Source organism: Hemiscyllium ocellatum, chromosome 17 (genome assembly GCF_020745735.1).
Source record: "Hemiscyllium ocellatum isolate sHemOce1 chromosome 17, sHemOce1.pat.X.cur, whole genome shotgun sequence".
Taxonomy (NCBI): domain Eukaryota; kingdom Metazoa; phylum Chordata; class Chondrichthyes; order Orectolobiformes; family Hemiscylliidae; genus Hemiscyllium; species Hemiscyllium ocellatum.
Window position 1 is genome coordinate 56357064 of NC_083417.1, and position 21336 is coordinate 56378399.

At 44.9% G+C, this 21336-nt stretch overlaps 1 protein-coding gene across 1 annotated transcript in view; it reads right to left on the minus strand.

Moving 5' to 3' along the window:
- cpne2 (copine II) overlaps nucleotides 1-21336 on the minus strand; it is a 261372-nt gene that overhangs the window by 73903 nt on the left and 166133 nt on the right. The window contains exon 12 of the mRNA XM_060837772.1: nucleotides 8284-8338. Within this exon, the coding sequence (XP_060693755.1) occupies nucleotides 8284-8338 (55 nt within the window). The remainder of the gene's footprint in view (nucleotides 1-8283; nucleotides 8339-21336) is intronic.

The following is a 21336-nucleotide window of genomic DNA, read 5'->3' on the forward strand; positions in this document are numbered from 1 at the left end:
TAAGGTGGCAGCCGTAACCCATTAAGAATGTTAACATTTTGCCATTACATGAATATTAATCAATGAATGCTAGAACACATTATATTTTTTTTCCTTCTTGTTCCACAGTACCCTGATCTTTACTTTAGCAGCCCTTTATCCACACAGTTGGCATTGTAGATATTTTTCAGTAAACCTGTTCAGATGTTTTCTTACACACCTCTAAAGCAGGGTGAGGCTTGAACCTAGGGTTTTTGGCTCAGAGGTAGTGACACTACCACTGCACTGAAGGGCCCCTACATTTAACACAGTAATGCATTGTATACGATCAATAGCATTAATCGTGTGGTTGCTCATTCTTTATGTCATCTGGGTTCCCCACTCTGTTCACTATTGGACACAACAAACCTGTTGTAAAACTATACTTCTCTATGAGATATCATCAATATCCAGCAGAAATTGTTCACATAATGTTCCCCTTCTGTGTTATGCCTGAGTTCGGGATTCTGAGTGCGGGAACACAGAGACAGAAACATCAACTGTTAATGTGTTCACTCTGAATTGTCCACAATGTCCATGTCTTGTAATCCAGGTACATATCCTTCTCCACATTAGTTAATCCATGTTTTAAATCGGTTTGTATGAACTATGCTGGACCAAACAGTAAACCATGGGCAAAAATTTGAAATCAATACAGCCTCAAACTTACATAAAGCAGCATGCATTGGAAACAAAAAGGCAAACACTCCTCTTTCTCTAAATAAAAATCTACTCTGCTTGGTTCCAGTCTTTACTGATTTGTGCGTCTTTAGTTTTTACTCCTCTTCCCCATTTAAATTCCTATTTTCCAAAAAATGACCGAATGAAACCTGTTGGTTTTGTTTGCCAAAACAGAATACTCTTTACACTCGGAAATAAATTTATCAATTAAAATGCCTTTTCCGCATGTTAATTAATTTGCGAGAGGTGCTGCATATTGCAAGTTGCTGTTGTGGATGGTGTGGTTAACAAAAACGATTACCACAGGCACTTTTCCACCAACACTATTTGAAGAGTAAACGCTAGCTTTCCCAATTTTAGTCTCGAAATACTGCTGTGTCATGGCAACAAACACATCCACAATGAGCAACTATCATGCCCCTAATGACGTAGGCTCTTTCATTCACAGTCCACAGATCTTAGAGAGAATGGTCCACAAAGATTTATGCACTCGGCACAGTGCAACTGGAGTCCAGATTCATCATTCACTGAAGTGCATCTGTAGCTAATTAACAAGGCTGTTTTGAAGTTGGCAATAAATGTGCACAATCAATAAGACAATGGATGCATTACGTGGTTCTGCAAGTAACTGACAGTAGAAATGTCAATTTAGAAAAAGCAAAACAGATTACTAATGACAGAATTTACATGAAAAATGGCAGCCCATGTCACTTTACACTCAACTATTTCATTCACTAAATGCACATTTCGGAACTTGCCATAGCAACGTAGCTCTCAAAATAACTGCAAATCAGACCAGGAGAGATCATCATTATGATCAATGCAATGCAAACACAGAATAAAGAATGGGGAATCACAGGCTGAGTTAGCATCATGCTTATTTGCATTTCAAAATTTGCCTCTGCAAAATAGATCTGAACATCTGAACAAATACGGAGTAGCATGCTATTCATCGAGATACCTTGGCAGCCTCCAGTGAACATTCGGAACTTTCACCTCTTATGAACAATTATTGCTGGGTCAATTCATTAGACAAGGGATCGAAGCACTGTGGACCTGAGATATATGAATGGAATTAAAATATGGAGCAGAGATTATCTAATTTGGTAACATTACAGTCTTGTGAACATTGCTTCTGTATCAGCCTATGGGATAAACTCTTTCAGGAGACAGTGGAAATAGTGTAAACAGTGAAAATTTCTTGCAGAAAGTAGGATTTTTTGAGATTCACTATATGGGCAAGTTGAGGCACAACAAAAGAGCATTGCACATTTTGGAGGAAAAAGATGACTGAGATCCGAGGGTTCTCAGCACTCATTTTCCTCGTGTTGTTTCTGGGCCGGTTGTAGTTAAACTGAAACCTTGATGGCTGAGATTCATCAATAGCTCCACTCTGGGTTTAAACAGCAATGACTAGGATGGTTAAGGGCAGTCAGGTGCAATTTCTCACCCCCCCCCCAAAGCCCCACATACAGCAGTGACATAAACAACCACATTATTTTCTTTTACGTGATTCTGGCTTAGGGGTAAATACTTGCCAGGACATTGGAAGAGCCCTTCTTCGAAATAACGCCATGAAGGCAGTACAGAGTGAGGGCTAACCTCCAGGACTCACATCACAGGCTCCTCTTAAATCCTGTTAAAATTGTGAGGAAGTCAAGAGTAAAGGGCAGAAGTCAACAGGACAACACCTTGCTGAACTGTCTATACCAGAATAAAAATCCTTGAATCAAATCAGTTTCATTCTCTAGTTTATGATCGACAGAGGGGAAGAAAGGACAATCAGGTCTAAAGATTTGTAACTGTAGATCATTCACAGGGAACCATTGTCATTCTCCAAGTTCAATTAATGAGAGGCAAACATTAGATCTCCTGCTGCTGCTTAACTGATTCAATGTTTCTGCTCTGGCACTTGCTGCTGTTTCCCAAAGGAGAGATTATATTTGCTCCCAGAACAATCGTGTTTACATGATGCACATAGACAATGCCCTATTGGATTTGTCTGTACGTGTTGTTTAATCATAGGTAATTTAGCAACAAATGGAAATTAACATTATTCCGGATTTGCGTATAGCTGACAAAAGGCACATCTTTGTTTTGCTCTCATCAGAACAATTTGCAAGAATTTCAATGCAAAGGAAGAGCACTGTTTTAGACTGTAGTAAATGGGAATGTTGAATGTTGGTGCTACCTCTAGATTATGACATTAATTAATTAAAATCCACTTAATTAAAAGGTTTAATAGACCTAATAGCCCAAATATGAATCCTTAATGACTGAACTTCTCCTGAACACAGCAGAACCTTGGATTTAATTCATCGATATCACATCTTTGTCAGCACCTGGCAAGGTTACAGGTTCTTCTTGGCCACTCGCTCCTCACCAGGTAGGAATACACATGCTGTGATCAGTCTCAAGGGCCTCCAGAAATGTAATGGTTTCCCTCAATAGCAATCACTGAGGCAGCGGGAGAAGCTTGCAGAACTTAGCAGCAGTGAGAGGAGCTCTGACTTCTATGGGTGTGGCGAGGGGAGGGGAGTGGGGGTGGGGGGTCAAGTTCTCAATGTAACAGCATGACACAGAGCTAAGTACTGCCAATAAGTACCAACAAAACAGACTGTAGAACAACAAATGGAAATTGCACTGCCACAAAGGTGGCTCAGTGGTTAGCGCCGCTGCCTCACAGCACCAGGGACCTGGGTTTGATTCCACCCTTGGCTGACAGTCCGAGTGGAGATGGCACATTCTCCCCATGTCTGCATGGGTTTCCTCTGGGTGCTCCAGCTTCCTCCCACTGTCCAAAGATGTACAGATAAGGTGGATTGACAGCAATAAATTGCCCATAGTGTCACAGGGATGTGTAAACTAAGTGGTTAGCCACGGGAAATAGGGGATAGGGCTGTGTCTGGGTGGTTTTCCCCTTTGGAGAGTCAGTGTGGACTCAATGTGCTGAAAGACCTCTATTCAAACTGTAGGGATTCCATGACTTGCTAGCATTTGCTCTGTTCAAATAGCAGCTTTCCTAATCCATGACTGCTTCTGAAAATCTGCACAGATCTAATTCACAAACAGGGACAGTTATTTTAAAATCTCAAAAAATGAAGCTCCAGCTGACCATCCATTTGCTACGTCATCTGTCAGAATATTTTATACTTGATGAGTCATTCCAATGCTTTAAAGACAGTATTTAATGTGTGCTGATTTGCTTCTATTGAGGGAGTTGTGATGTGTGGTGACCATTACCGATATATCCAGCAGAGATATTGCACAGAGATAGGCCCAGCCTCTGCAAATGATGGCCTTTTCAGTCATCACAATACATTCTCTTTCTTCCACTCATACAGTCTTTAGGAGTCGTACAGGGTGAATATTACAGAAGATTTAAATTAACCTCCCACAATGATGAAATCGCAAGCAATGCACTTCATCCAAACCTGTACAATCCATGTGAGTAAAGTTAAAATCACTGCAGTATCTGGATTTCAACACTGCCCTGTTCAAACAGAAGAGGGTTCCATTGTATCATATAGTGTATTCAAAACATCATACTCTTCAAATACCATCTGCAGACATTAGATTAATCTCAGTCCCGTCGTAGTCACAGCATCCAATCTGATTTGCTGTCGGTTCAATTGTACTAAAAATAGTACAGTCTGTTCATGGAAACTTTAATAGAATAAAGGTTGTGATTCCAGAAGGCAACATGGTCCCAACACATATGAAAAAAAGGAGCTCACTTGTTCTGTTCAATTTATAACAAAGTGAGCAGGGTAAGCAGTTCCCAACTTTCAAACCTCATCCAGCAGTCTTGGTTTCAGAGGAGATACTGCCTCTCGAATCTGTAACAGTGGCTGCTCTCCAGCAGAGGACCATGCACAGCCCAATGCAACAGAAATGACAACAATTCATTTCAGAAGTGCCCAAAGAATGGAGATTTCTGCACTCAGATACATTAGGGTCTGAATTAAATTCTAGGAGGTGAAACGCAACCTAGAGTTTGGCACTGTCCCTTCACTTCATCGCCCTCGAAGCATTATCTTCAAGAAAACACAGAAACTGCAGCTTGGCTTTTGATCCTTGAAACCACAGTACAATATCATTTAGAACATTTATTTCATTAAATTGAACCATATCTTTGCAGAGTGTCTTTGTGAAAATAACGACCAGAGTGTTTGATTGTTCAACTCCGTGTCGACAATATAAGATAAATATGGTTAGAATTCTGAACATATAACTAAAGGAACAATACAAACAAAACATGTTATTCATTGGAATCTGCAAGCAATGATTCAACCTGTGGTGACCATTTGGCATCCCACCAGGAACCTATTTCATGTTCCCCATACACACCTCTTTCTCCCCATTCCCCACACTCACCTCCACAGCATGGAAACAGAACCTTCGGCCTAACTTGTCCATTGGGAACAGATATCCTAAATTAATCTATCCCATTTGCCAGCATCTAAACCCTTCCTATGCATATACTAATCCAGGTGTCTTTTAAATGTTGTAATTGTACCAGCCTCCACCAGTTCCTCTGGCAGCTCATTCCATACACACAACACCCTCTGCATGAAAAAAAATTATCCCTAAGAGAACTTTCAAATCTTTCCCCTCTTACCCTAAACCTATAGAACATAGAACAATACAGCACATTACAAGCCCTTCAGCCCTCGATGTTGCGCCAACCTGTGAAACCGATCTGAAGCCCATCAAACCTACACTACTCCACTATCATCCATGTATTTTTCCAATGACCATTTAAATGCACTTAAAGTTGGCGAGGTTGGCCAAGTGCCAATACAGGTTTAAAAAGAGAATATCCTGTCAGTGAACAAACTTCGATTGCACATACTTCATTTGGGCGGCACAGTGGCTCAGTGGGTTAGCATTGCAGCCTCACAGTGCCAGGGATCCGGGTTTGACTCCAGCCTGAGGTGGAGTCTGTGTGGAGTTCGCACATTCTCCCCGTGTCTGTGTGGGTTTCCTCCCACAATCCAAAGAGTGCAGGTTAGGTAGATTGGCCATGCTAAATTGCCAATAGTGTTCAGGGATGTGTAGGTTAAGGGTAAGTATAGAGTAATGTGAAATGGGTCTGGGTGGGTTACTCTTCGGAGGGTCAGTGCAGACGTGAAGGACCTGTTGCCATGCTGCAGGGATTCTATTCTACTATTATTGCAGGCAGGGCTTTCCACGCCTTTACTACTGTCTCAGTAAAGAACCTACCTCTGACATTTGAACTATATCTATCGCCCCTTAATTTAAAGCTATGTCTCCTCATGCTAACCATCACCATTCAAGGAAAAAGGCTCTCACTGTCCACCCTATCTAATCCATTAAGTCACTTCTTAACCTTCTTCACTCCAACAAAAACATCCTCAAGTCCCTCAGCTTTTCCTCATAAGACCTTCCTTCCATACCAGGCAACATCCTGGTAAATCTCCTCTGCACCCTTCCCAATGCTTCCATGTCTTTTCTGTAATGCAGTGACCAGAACTGCATGCAATAATCCAAGTGCGGCCCTCCAGTTTTGGACTCCCCTACCATGGGGAAAGACCTTGTCCACTCACCCTATCCATGCCCCTCATGATTTTATAAACCGCTATCAGGTCACCTCTCAGCCTCTGAGGCTTCAGGAAAAACAGTCCCGGCCTGTTCAAACTCTCCCTATAGCTCAAATCCTCCAACCCTAGCAACATCCTTGTAAATCTTCTCTGAACCCTTACAAGTTTCACAACATCCTTCCTATACCAGAGAAACCAGACTTGAATGCAATATTCCAAAAGTGGCTTAACCAATGTCCTATACAGCCACAACATGACCTCCCAACTCCTTTAGTCAATGCTCTGCTCAATAAAGGCAAGCATATCAAACACTTCCTTCACTATCTAGTCCACCTGTGACACAATTTTTAAGGAATTATGAACTTGCACACCGAGAACTCTTTGTTCAGGAACATTTCTCAGGAATTTACTATTAAGTGTATAAGTTCCGCTTGGATTTGCCTTTCCAAGTACAACACCTCACATTTATCTAAATTAAACTCCATCTGCCAGTCCTCAATTCCCTACAGTCAGTACATTACTGACCACGTGTCAGATTTGGAACATATCCCCCACATTCAAGCCCTTCTGTGCCTGCCCACAATAAGGGTGGCACAGTGGCTCAGTGGTGAGCACTTCTGCCTCACAACGCCTGGGACTTGGGTTCAATTCCAACCTTGGATGACTGTGTGTGGAGTTTGCACATTCTCCCTGTGTCTGCCTGGGTAAATATATGATAGGGGAATGGGACTGGGTTGGTGTGAGCTTGTTGGGCCAAAGGGCCTGTTTACACACTGTAAGGATTCTATGATATACCTTCCCCTTGATCACTATCCTGCCTCAGTAGTACTGCTACAACTCACAGTTGTACCCTACCCTACCAGTGCTCCAAGGCCTCATATATAAACAGCACCCAGTACTTTATATTTAGATAACATATTCCTGGAGCAGTAATGTGAATGATTGAATAAATAATGTGAAACACTGGATGGTGAATTGGCAATATAGAACTCTGCTAAACATGGTTGCTGCTGAACTGGAAGTAATCAAGATTGAACAGAGTTTTATTTATATCACTTAACTAGTAATGATGAATAAAAAGGCAGGGAATTTATTACCCATACTCTCCACCCCCATGTGAATACATTGTTCAATAGCTCTATTGACTACAATTGATTGGTGACAGTGAGGGTCAGTAGTGAGAAATTAAACACAGTCTTAGACCATGAGGAAACAGGTTTGTTACTGTGAGAGAAAATTAAATCCTTTTGTAACTGGACAGCAAGAAACAAACGCACTGTCAATCATTCACATTTTCAACAATTGTGTTGTGCTTCTGTTCAGGTTTAAAAACATTCTAATGTTTTTGTGAGCAGTTGAACTTATGAAATGGAGGGGCCTTTGTGCAAGGGGGTGGAATTTAAAATGAAATCTAGTGTCAATATTGAGCACAGACGCAATACGGATTAAATCCTTCCATAATATTTCACAACAGTGCCACAATATTGGAAGGGCTTTCTCATCTCCACAAGTTTGATAGAAACTGAATGTAAAGCTGCAGGCTGCCAAACTGAGGACTTGTGACTAGCAGTCGCTTGGCAGGACTGAGCTTGAGTGATGCCAATAAGACTAAGCAGGTTACTAAAGCTTTTCATCCTGCACTCTTCGGGATAAACACAAGAATGTCACATATCAAACAATCCCAACTATTTATGCCACTGGAGAAACGAGGTGCTGATTAATTTGACGAGTTGACTCCAATTAGCTGACACATGAACTCCCAGTCTTGCGGCTATCCAAACTCTATTTATGTAAAACTCAAGTGAGAGAGGACACTTACATCTCATCGATTTAGCAGAGCACACATACACATATTTCCATAGAATATATATGTGGGTAACTGGTAGAACGACCCTGCTTTTTCCTGTTATATCCATTGTTAAAATACAGGATCCTGACAGGTACAATATGTATAAAACATGTCTGACTTACAGCAAAGTAATTGGAGTTAGGAATTAATGTCAAAAATTGAGACGCTCACCTTCCAGTCAGGAGGTAACTGTGCACCAAAGCCCAGGGCTGGAAACATCTTGTCACTGTGGTATTCCAGAAGGAAGGATGAAAGGGAAAAGAAAACAATTGTTTTTTTTTCTTTCAATTACATGAAGAATTCTAACAGTTCTTTCCAGAGCCAATTATTTGTGATGATCAGTGGCATATAGAATATCTTAATTGCCAGAACTATCAACAATCTTAAAGGGGTTGATATATAAAATTCAAATGTCATATGACTGATAATATACAAGATAGTGTATAGAAAAATAAATACAATTTGTCTCCATTATCTAATGGTGACATTAGTAGCAATGAAAACAATTCCAAAAGGATCACATATCTTTAATGGCTTAGTGAGGGAAGAAATCTATTCAGCAAACATCCACATTGAGTTGAATTATGGTTCCAGGATTTCATTCCAGTATATATAAATACTGCCTCAGGCAGAAAAAGTCTTGAATCGAGGCAGAATGTCTGCAATCCTTAATTTATACTAGCAATCCTTACACTTAAAAAGAACAATCAAACAGCTGGAGGGCTGTCTTGTGATGGATGATTTCCATAAAACTAAATTCCTGTAGCTTTACTGACAGGCAGGAATCTTAATACAGACATCAAGGTTCAACTCTAGTGACTTCCAACATTTAAAAGGTATCTGGATGGGTATATGAATAGGAAGGGTTTGGAGGGATATGGGCCGGGTGCTGGCAGATGTCACTAGATTGGTTGGAGATCTGGTCGGCATGGACGACTTGGACTGAAAGGTCTGTTTCCATGTTATGACTCTATTATGATAATGTTATGGAAGTGCCAATCTGTTGATGTTTCAGACAAATGTATCACAGGCTGTGCAAATTAAAGATGTGGACTATCACAACAAGCATCACTCAAGATCACTCTCACTAATATCAAAATATTATTAAAACTTGACGTAGCACCAAATGTTTTAATTAGTCAGATTAAGGGTGTGCTTTTGTCAGGCCTCTGTGGTGGGTAGTCTCTGGCATGGCAGAAGCATGTGGCACCATGAGGAAGATTGGCATATGTGACACAGTATGACAGCCAATTAGGAACAGAGAGGGTGGCATGGGATAGGTGATGTGGTACAGGGCAGGTAGTGAGGACAAAAACAATTGAAAGTGAGGGGTGACCATCCACAAAGCTAGCCTGACGAGATAGATTGTCTAACTAGGAATGACAAGGGTGCCATGGGAATAGCCTGGGAGAGAAGGGAAGGAATAGGATGCAGATACGGCATAACAGAAATGGCATGCGAAGGACTGAGTGACATGAGATGAGGATGACATGAGTGGGAGGTGGCGGCTTGGCCGAGGTCGACAGAATAATGGATTTGTTTAAGTCTGGCAAAAATAGACAATTCACTGATATAACCGATGATTAAAAAGCTGTTCTTTGTGATTGAAATGAAGAGTCACTCGATTTGAGTGAAAATGCTTCAGAGAAATTGCCTGAGGTATTGCGATAATAGGCCAGCGGGAGTCCATAGGCTAAGAAGATGCCCACAGTTCACATCCTCTGAAGGTTAGACCCATGCTAAATGCCAACAGCCAGGCACCTCAGCAACTTTGACTGCGACTTTCACTCCCTGATTGGAAATGCAGAGACTCAGGCTCTGCAAATCCGAGCAAGGAATAAGTGCCCTGTAAGGTTGGAGTTTTGTTCTGAGGTGGCAGGGTTCCTCAGGAAGTGGGCAGAGAGATCTCGGAAGGACAGTGGACCCGGGTGGTTGTGGGCTCGTTCCAGGGTTGCTTCTATCCCTATCCTGACAATTTCACCAAGATAAAGAGTTCTTGCTATTGTGGCCAAACTCTGAGCTTAGACTGAAGCAGTTATAATATTGCTACAAGGATTGAATCCTGAATAAGGCCAAGTACTGTACTAGGTAGTTGTAAACACGCAGTTTACAAACAAAAAGAATGTTTACTCCTCAAATCAAACTGACTTCATCAGAAACAAAACTGACTTTTTGGAAACAGTTCCTGATTAGACTTTTATATACTGCTTTAAACAACACACAACACTAGACTTAATGGAAGTCATCTTTATATTTGGTTTCACACATGAACAATTTTATGTAGGTTTCTTCAGAATGAAAAGTCTAGATTCTGTTCAAAACTTTGGTAAAATAAACATGAGAATTCCTGTACTTCAGGAAGAGCTGTCACAATAAAGATATTAACTTGACCGCAAATGTTCTGCAGGTCTCCCTGTGAGTGACCTAGGAGATACATTGAGTGATATGAAGGAGTCAGTGGGACTGTTGCTCAACTAACTATCCAGAGACCCAGGTACTGTTTGAATCCCACCACGACACATTTGAATTGTGGAATTTGAACTGAACACAAACAAAATCTGGAATGAAAAATCTGATGATGACCATTGTCAATTGTCATTAAAAACCTTTCTGGTTCACAGACATCCTTTGAACAAGGCAATCTGCCAACCTTACCTGGTCTGGCCTATGTGTGTCTCCAGACCCAAAACACTGGTATAGCAAGCTACTAAATTGCATCAAACCACTAAAAAGTCTCAAAAGAGGAATGGAATTGGATGAACCAAATAGCATTGACTATGGCATGGGAAACAACAATGGCAAACTCAGAAGTGTCAACTCTGCAAAGTCCTCCTTACCAACATCTGGGGGGGGGAGGTGCCAAAATTGGGAGAACAGCAGTCTCCTTGGTTGTGTCTTGTGCCATTGGCAGATAAGAATGGCCACCACATGGTCCTTGTGGAGACAAAGTCCCAACTTCACATTGAGATTAACCTTCAACAATTCCTTTTTCCAAGGTCTGAGGGCAACAGTGACTTCTACTAACTGGAAGTAACTGTGTTGACTTGGTGATCAGCATGCTCAGACCCTCCAAGACACTTCAGAGTGGTCACACTGCTTACAGGAACATTGTTCTCCATTGTGTCGTGTAGTACCAATCTGGTGCTAAATGGGATAGCCTTAGAACAAATCTAGGAATGCAAGACTGGACATCTAGTAGGATGGTTGTTCATGGTAAGTCATTTCAGCTCCAGGGCATCTCTGCAGGAGTTCCTCAGGTTAGCGTGCTAGGCCCCATCATCTTCAGCCGCGTCATCAATAACCTTCCCTCCATCATAAAGTTAGAAGTGAGAATGTTCGCCTATGACTGAACAATGTTCAGTACCATTCACCACTCCTCAGATGCTGAGCAGTTCATGGTTAAATACAGCAAGACCTGGACAAAATGCAGGCTTGGATTGACAAGTGGCAAATATCATTTACACCACAAAAGAACCTAGCAAAGATGATCTCCAACAAGACAGAATCTAGCTATTGGCCTCAGCATTGCCACCTCTGAACCCCCCACTATCAATATCCTGGGGAGATATCACTAACCAGAAACTGAACTGAACTTGCTATATAAATATAGCTACAAGAGCAGGTCAGAGGTTTGGAATCCTGCAGTGAGTCACACCTCCTGACTCCCAAAGTCTGTCCACGATCTACAAGGCCCATGTCAGGAGTGTGATGGAATACTCCCTACTTATCTGGATGGGTGCAGCTCCAACAACACTCAGGAAACTTTACATCATCCAAGAAAAAGCGACCAACTTGATCAACACTGCATCCATAGACGGCAATTCCTTCCACCACCAGTGCTCAGTAGCAGCAATGTGTACTATCTACAAGATGCCCTGAAGAAAGTCAAAAATCCTTAGACAGCAGTTTCCAAATCCACAGCCTCTACAGTCTAGAACGATGAGGACAACAGATACATGGGAACGTCACCACCTGCAGGTTCCCCTCCAAGTCTTTTAGTATTCTGCCTTGAACATATTGATTGATTGATTGCCATGACTACTGAGGTACAGTGAAAAGCTTTGGCAGATCACAGTAAGCAAGGGTGTACAGATCAGAGGTTGGAAAAGACTTAGACAGAGGCATACAGATTACATTGCACAGGGCGTGCACTAAGCAAGATCAACATTAACAAGATCAGCTTTATTTGAGGCCAGAGAGTCCATACAGCAGTCTCATAACAGCAGCTAGGTAGAAACTGTTCCTGAACCTGTTGGTGTGTGTGTTCAGGCTTCTGTGTCTTCTGCCTGACGGAAGAGGTTGTAGGAGATCATTACCAGGGTGTGATGGGTCTTTGATGGTGTCGGCTGGCTTTCCATGGCAGTTGTTTCTTCATTGTTGCTGGGTCAAAATTCAAAACCCCCCCTTTAACAGCGCAGTGAAGTGTCCCTACATCAGACCGAGTAGTTCAAGAAGGTTGCTCAGCATTACCATCCCAACTGCAGTTCGGGGAAGAACAACAAATGCTGGCTTGTTCAGCAAAGTCCACGTCCCAGAAATGATTTGAAAAAACATTTTTGCCATTTCACTGTTTACTTACAAAAACAGAGGTAACTGGAAAAGCTCAGCAGGTCTAGCAGCACCTGTGGAGAGAAATCAAAGTTAACGTTTCTGGTGTGGTGACCCTTCATCAGAAGGGTTTGAGGCAGGGTCACTGGTCTTGAAATGCCAACTCTGATTTCTCTTCACAGTTGCTGCCAGATGTGCTGAGCTTTTTCAGCCACTTCTGTTTTTGTTTCTGATTTACACCTGTCAGTTGTTATTCACTGTTTACTTACTTTCACAATAAAGGGGATAAGAGCACTATAGCCCTTCCTTCCTTCCAGTTTGACCTTCATGACTTATGTTTTACAGTTATTCTTATGGCACTGAAGAGAAATCAGTTGAATTGTAATATGAAGTTGCTCATATAAAATTCTTCATGAACACAGGGTACTCTGAGAAAGAATGGCAAATCAGATTTATTAATCAATTGATCATAAAAATATTGAACAAACCCTTCAAAAAGTGAGCATCAGTTACTATAGAAACGGACATGTGGTTGCTAGGGGGGGAAGGGGGGGGGGCAATGGACATGACTGCATTTCATTTTTAAGATTCTAAAAAGGAAAGGAAATAGTGTTTCCCCTCTTCCCCTGCCGTCCCAGGTCAAGATTCACGTTTGGCATCAGTTTGCGCCGAGTGTTGGAACTTTGACCATTCCTGTGTGCAGAAGGGTTTCCAAATAACTTCCCAAGAGAGCACGACAACAGGGGTCCCCACTGAAGCTTGTGGAGAATCTATTCATAGTCCTGGTGATGTGGTTTTGGAAAGGAAGTACTCTTTTTCGAAGCCGCTCAATGAAATCACTGCCATTTGTAAATGAAAGCCTTGACTGTCAGGAATCAACTGCAACCTCCCAGAGGCAATCAGCTGGAAATTACCCCCGGAAGCGGGTATCTGGCCTGGAATCTCCTGATTTGGTAGCCATCCTGGATATGAGCTGTAGCCCTAATCTCTTGTCCTCAACTGCTCCATTATTTTCTTCGCCTTTAACAGTTCCTTCAGTGTCAGACATGGCTCATTAGGTGGCACCCTCCACCTCTAAATCATAGAGATTAACATTCAAACCCCCTTCCGGAATCTGAGTTCAAACGCCTGAGGCAGATTTTTGTCGCCAATACAGAAACAAAAGAAACCCAGCATTTATACAGCCTATGCATGACCACACATTGCCCCAAAACACCTTACAGCCAATGAAGAACTTTTAAAGTATAACACAGAACCTTAATTAGCCAAACGAGATTGGGCGGGTACTATTTCGTTTGGATAATTGATTATTCAGTTAATTGATTCAACGTCTCTCCTCCAGGACTTGGAGTTTTCGGAAGTTTCCTTTAGCCTCGCTCTGTCTCAGAGCTTGTTTCTGAGCAGAGACACACTTGTGTGTAAGGGACCTGCAGCAGTGCTTAAGCCTCTTGCACCCCTCCGCCATCAGTTTAATGGGATTGACACAGCAAGTACTTGCTAAATCTGCTCTCCATCCAGGAGAAGAAGCAGCAGCACGAGTCCCCATCCCACACAACCCCGTCCAACTCAACCCCCCCCCCCAATCATCTCCCCATCTACCCCATCCAAACCCACCCCCGTCATCCCCCCCAACCCTGTCCAAAGCCTCCACCCCCGTCCGTCCCCCAACCCTGTCCAAACCCTCACCTTGTCCGTCACCCAACCCTGTCCAAACCCTACCCCCGTCCCCCACCCCAAACCCTGTCCAAACACTCTCCCGTTTGCACCTCAACCCTGACCAAACCCTCTCCCCGTCCACCCCCAACCCTGTCCATACCCTCTCCCCGTCCACCCTCCCAACCCTGTCCAAACCTTCCCCTCATCCGCCCCTCAACCCTGTCCATACCCTTCACCCATCCGCGTCCCCAACCCTGTCCAAACCCTCCCGCCGTCCGCCCCCCAACCCTGTACAAACCCTCTCCCCGTCCGCCCCCCAACCCTGACCAAACCCTCTCCCGTCCGCGCCCCCAACCCTGTCCAAACCTTCCCCCAATCTGCCCCCCAACCCTGTCCAAACCCTCCCCCCGTCTACCCCCCAACCCAGTCCAAACCTTCCCCCGGCCGCCCCCCCAACCCTATCCATACCCTCCCCCCATCTGCCCCCCCAACCCTGTCCAATCCCTCCCCCCATCTAGCCCCCCAACCCTGTCCACACCCTTTCCCCGTCCACCCACGCAACCCTGTCCAATCCCTCCCTCCGTCCGCCCCCCCCAACCCCGTCCACACCCTCTCCCCATTCGTCCCCCAACACTTTTCATAACCCTCCCCCATTCGCCCCCCAACCCTGTCTAATCCCTCCCCCCATCCAGCCCCCCACCCCTGTCCAAACCCTTCCCTGTCTGCCCCCCGAACCCTGTCCAAAACCTCCCCCGTCTGCCCCCCACCCTGTCTAAACCACACCCCAGTCTGCCCCCCAACCCTGTCCAAACCCTGTAGCCCCCTCAACCCTGTCCAAACTCTCCCTGTCTGCCCCCCCAACCCTGTCCAAACCCTCCCCCCATCCGCCCCCCAACCCTGTCCACACCCTCCTCCCCGTCTGCCCCCCCAACCCTGTCCAAACCCTCCCCCCATCCGCCCCCCAACCCTGTCCAAACTCTCCCTGTCTGCCACCCCAACCCTGTCCAAACCCTCCCCCCATCTGCCCCCCAACCCTGTCCAAACTCTCCCTGTCTGCCCCCCCAACCCTGTCCAAACCCTCCCCCCATCTGCCCCCCAACCCTGTCCAAACCCTCCTCCCCGTCCGTCCCCCCCAACCCTGTCCACACCCTCCCCCGTCCTCCCCCAACCCTGTCCACACCCTCCCCCCGTCTGCCCCCCCAACCCTGTACACACCCTCCCCCCGTCTGCACCCCAACCCTGTCCAAACCCTCCCCCCATCCACCCCCCAACCCTGTCCAAAACCTCCCCCGTCTGCCCTCCAACCCTGTCCACACTCTCTCCCCAACCGCCCCCCAACCCTGTCCACACCCTCCCCCCGTTCTCCCCCAACCCTGTCCAAACCCTCCCCCGTCTGCCCCCCAATCCTTCCAAGCCCTCCCCCCGTCTGCCCCCCCAACCCTGTCCTAACCCTCCCCCGTCCTCCCCCCCTCACTTGCCACGGCAGCCAGACTGGACACCAACAATAAGACTGGGGTTGCCTTTGGAGGGTGGTTCTCAAAATAGCACGTGCGTGGGGAAGGGGGATTTAGGGTACACCCTTGTGTAGAACTCCAGGGAATGTGTGGGGAGAGAGAGAGAGAGAGAGAGACAGGGCGGGCGGTCAGTTATTTGGAGCCAGTGCGTGGGCTCCCATCGATATCCAGGACTGTTCTCAGCAGCACTTCAGTCAGCCAGGATCATTTTAAATCATTGTAAACAAAAGACACAATCAGTGTTGAAACACTTCTTTGATGTAATTTTTCTATTGGGACCTTGAGATCTTCTTCGGATAATCCGAAATTGGGATAAATGATATTCGGATAATCGCGGGTCCTCTGTAATTGTTTTACTGTAAGAAACACTGCAGCCAGTTGCTGCACACTGAGCTCCCACAGACAGCAATCTAATGGTGAGCCGTGAGTCAGTTTTCGTGATGTTGACAGGGGATAACTGTCAGCCAGGACACTCCCCTGTTCTTCAGTAAAATAGTGCCCAGCAATTGTATGGAACGAGGCTGCAATTTAACATCACATTCCGAAGAGGTTACCACCAACAGTGCAGAACTCCCTTAATGGACTGTCAGCCTTGATTTGATTTCATTAATCTATTCCTACAGACCAACACAGTTTCTGCTTCGAATACGAACTTTGGTAGCATATCCCACAGTCTCCCAGCCATCATTGTGTGTGGATTTCTGCTGTTCTCTGGCCTAAATCTTTTATATTTAAGTTTCTTTTAATGATCCATTTACGAGAATGCTCAAACACTGGAAACAATCATGCCCCACCTTCCCTGCATCATCCTGCTGTAATTTTAAATCTACCTTTCAAATTTTTCATGTCATTACTACTTAGAGTCATAAAGTTGTACAGCACGGAAACAGGCCCTTCTATCCAACTCTCCCATGCCGACCAGATAAGCTAAACTGATCTCGTCCCATTTGCTAGCACTTGGTCCATATCCTTCTAAACCCTTCCTAATCATATACCTATCCAGATGCCTTTTTAACAGCTTCCACCGTTTCCTCTGGCAGCTCATTCCATACATGCACCACCCTCTGCGTGAAAAAATTACCCCTAGGTCCCTTTTAAATCTTTCCCCTCTCATCTTAAGCTCTCCTACCCTGGGGAAAAGACCTTGGCTATTTCCCTCATGAGTCTATAAATCTCTATGTGGTAACCCTCAATCTCCGAAATTCCAGGGACAACAGCCCCAGGCTATTTAGACTCTCTATAGCTCAAACCCTCCAACTAGGGCATTGTCCTTTTCAGAACCCCTTCAAGTTAAACAGCATTTTTCCTATAGCAAGGAAACCAGAATTGAACGCAGTGTTCCAAAAGTGGCCTGACCAATGTCCTATACAGCCACAAAATGTGGCTCCCAATTCTTGTACTCAATGCTCTGACCAATAAAAGCAAGCAAACCAAACACCTTCTTCACTATCCTGTCTAACTGCGACTACACCTCCAAGGAACTATAAACCTGCACCCCAAGGTCTCTTTGTTCAGTAACACTCCCTCGGAACCTACTATTAACTGTATAAGTGCTGTTCGGATTTGCCCTACCAAAATACAATGCCTCACATTTATCTAAATTAAACTCTGTCTGCCACATCTTGACCCGATGGCTCATCTGATCTGTTATAAGCTGGGATAACCTTCTTCACTATCCACTACACAAAAAATTTGGTGTCATCTGCAAATTTACTAACCATACCTCCTCTATTCACATCTAAATCATTTGTTTCAATGACAAAAAGCAGTAAGCCTTGCACTGATCCTTGTGGCACACTGCTGGTCACAGGCCACTCTGAAAAGCTACCCTCTACCACCGCCCTCTCTCCTCTACCTTCAAGCCAGGTTGTGGACTGCCCCATAGTGTCCAGGAATGTGCAGGCCGGGTAGATTAGCCATGGGAAGTGCAGGGTTATAGGAGTGAGGTGGGTCATGGTGAGATGCTCTTCGAAGGGTCGGTGCAAACCTGATGGGCCGAATGGCCTCTATCTGCATTGTAGTGGTTCTATAAGGAGGTAAAAACAATGACTGCAGATGCTGGAAACCGGATTCTGGATCAGTGGTGCTGGAAGAGCACAGCAGTTCAAGCAGCATCCAAGGAGCAGCGAAATCGACGTTTCGGGCAAAAGCCCTTCATCAGGAATAAAGGCAGAGAGCCTGAAGCGTGGAGAGATAAGCTAGAGGAGGGTGGGGGTGGGGAGAAAATAGCATAGAGTACCATAGGTGAGTGGGAGAGGGGATGAAGGTGATAAGTCAGGGAGGAGAGGGTGGAGTGGATAGCAGGAAAAGGAGATAGGCAGGTAGGACAAGTCATGGGGACAGTGCTGAGCTGGAAGTTTGGAACTAGGGTGGGGGTGGGGAAGGGGAAATGAGGAAACTGTTGAAGTCCACATTGATGCCCTGGGGTTGAAGTGTTCCGAGGCGGAAGATGAGGCGTTCTTCCTCCAGGCATCTGGTGGTGAGGGGCGGCGGTAAAGGAGGCCCAGGACCTCCATGTCCTCGGCAGAGTGGGAGGGGGAATTGAAATGTTGGGCCACGGGGCGGTGGGGTTGATTGGTGCGGGTGTCTCGGAGATGTTCCCTAAAGCACTCTGCTAGGTGGTGCCCAGTCTCCCCAATGTAGAGGAGACCGCATCGGGAGCAACGGATACAATAAATGATATTAGTGGATGTGCAGGTAAAACTTTGATGGATGTGGAAGGCTCCTTTGGGGCCTTGGATGGAGGTGAGGAGGAGGTGTGGGCACAGGTTTTACAGTTCCTGCGGTGGCAGGGAAAAGTGCCAGGACGGGAGGGTGGGTTGAAGGGGGTCGTGGACCTGACCAGGTAGTCACGGAGGGAACGGTCTTTGCGGAAGGTGGAAAGGGGTGGGGAGGGAAATATATCCCTGGTGGTGGGGTCTTTTTGGAGGTGGCAGAAATGTTGGGGATATATTTGGTTTTTGCAAAGGTTGGTAGGGTGGAAGGTGAGCACCAGGGGCGTTTTGTCCTTGTTACGGTTGGAGGGGTGGGGTCTGAGGGCAGAGGTGCGGGATGTGGATGAGATGCATTGGAGGGTATCTTTAACCACGTGGGAAGGGAAATTGCAGTCTCTAAAGAAGGAGGCCATCTGGTGTGTTCTGTGGTGGAACTGGTCCTCCTGGGAGTAGATACAGCGGAGGCAGAGGAATTGGGAATATGGGATGGCATTTTTGCAAGAGGTAGGGTGGGAAGAGGTGTAATCCAGGTAGCTGTGGGAATTGGTAGGTTTGTAGAAAATGTCAGTGTCAAGTCGGTCGTCATTAATGGAGATGGAGAGGTCCATGTATGTAATAAATTTAATCGCTTACCTGTACTTCTGTATTTCATGAATTTTTCCCTTTGTCAATGTTCACCCACAGCTATTTGCCTTTTGACCAAGAACTGTGCAATTTGTAGATGACAGGTGGGTAACACCATAGAGGAGAACCACCATGTGTTTTACGGCACTATCACCAAATGTTTGCAAAGCTGGGTTACCTTTAGCAGGCATTACTTCTGAGCAATCCAAAGCAGCTTTCCAGTTCTCCCCTCCCGACAGCACCTTCCCCCCCCCCGTGAGGTTGGTTAAATCAGGCTACAGATCAAACCCAGGACCGGTGTGCTTTGCCATAGCTCAGCTCAGAGTGGGAAAAACCCCGCAAATTCTATTTTCTATTCAGCTCTACCATTGTGCAGAATCTGATGCTAGCAGATGCTAGTTACAGCAGGAAGCATTGTTGCGAGATATAAAGGAAGTTCAACTCAGAGGTAAATGGAAAACAATATGTGTTAAAACCACTTAAAACACTTGCTGCACAAAGTCACAGAACATTGAATTGTAATCAGGCCGACAAAACATCTCTGCTAACAGATACAAAATTGGGGATGAAGCTAATGCTAAACGACATCTCTTTCTAGTATATTTTTAAAGCTATAGACTCGTATGATCATATGTCAGGTCTCAGTGTTGAAAATGTTCAACATCAATGTGGGTGAGAAAACGGGCACACATTTTCTGACCACAACAAGTGCCCTTAAAATAATAGCTTCCAGTTGTGGGTGTGCAGTCAATACCCACAGAAAACGTGCACATCATGTACACCATCTAACAACAACTTCTATTTATATGGCACCTCTAAAATTAAAACATTTTCAGGCTTTTTGCTGTCACCTCATTTATTGCCTGTCCTTAGTTGCCCTTGAGAAGGTGGTGAGCTGGCTTTTTAAAGCATGGCAGTTCTTCTGCCAAAGGTACCCCCACCATTAGGGAGAGAATTCCAGGATTTGACCCAGTGACACTGGAGGAACAGTGATATTTTTAAATCAGGATGGCGAGTGGATTGGAGGGGAGATTACAGGCCTTGTTGTCCCCATGTGTACAGTGCCCTTATCCTTCTAGATGGAAGTGGTTGTGAGTTTGGAAAGTACTGGCTAAGGATCTTTGGTGAATGTTTGCCGTTCACCATGTAGATAGTGTACACTGCTACTCCTGATTGTCAGTGGTGGAGGGAGTGGATGCTTGTGGATGTGATGTCAATCAAGCGGACTGCTTTGTCCTGAATGGTGCTGAGCTTCATGAGTATTGTTGGAGCTGCACTCATTCAGGCAAGTGAGGAATATTCCATCGCAGTCCTGCCTTGTGCCTTGCAGATGATGGACAGGCTTTGAGAAGTCAGGTGGTGAGTTATTCACCGCAGTACTCCTAGCCTCTGACCTGTTCTTGTAGCCACTGTGTTTATGTGGTGAGTCCAGTTGCATTTCTGATCAATGGTCACCACCAGGATGTTGACAGTGAGTATTCAATGATGGCAACACCTTTGAATCTCATGGGGTAATGGTTAGATTGGTTCTTATTTGAGATGATTATTTCCTGGCATTTCTGTGGTGAAAATGTTACCTGCCGCATGTCAGTCCAAGCCTGGATATTGTTCAGATCTTGTTGCATCTGAACATGGATTATATCACTATCCGAGGAGTCGGGAATGGTGCTGAACATTGTGGAATCATTAGCAAACATCCCCACTTTGGAGCTTATAATGGAGAAGGATGGAGAAGCAACTCCTATCAGGAAATAGATAAGACACCACAGAATTAGAGGAGTACAGGTATCTGCTGGGGGTTGGATGAGATTATAGAGATAGGAAGGTGGCAGGGCCATGGATGGATTTGAAAACAAGGGCAGAAATTTTAAGACTGGGGCAAAGATAGATAATCTGGTAGGAACAGGCAGTTTTAGTGATGGTTATCAGTATGAGGGCTGAACCTCATCCTGGGGTAAATTGTGACACCAAGTTTGCAAACAGACTGGCTTAAACCCAAATTGTTGCCAGAGACAAGAATGGAGTTGGTAGCTTGGGAATGGAAGATGGAGCAGGAGCAAAAAAAACAGCTTAGGTCTTCTCAATATTTAATTGGGAGACAATTTCTCCTCATGCAGTATTGGATGTCAGATAAGCAGTCTGATAATTTAATCACAAGAGAAGTTGAG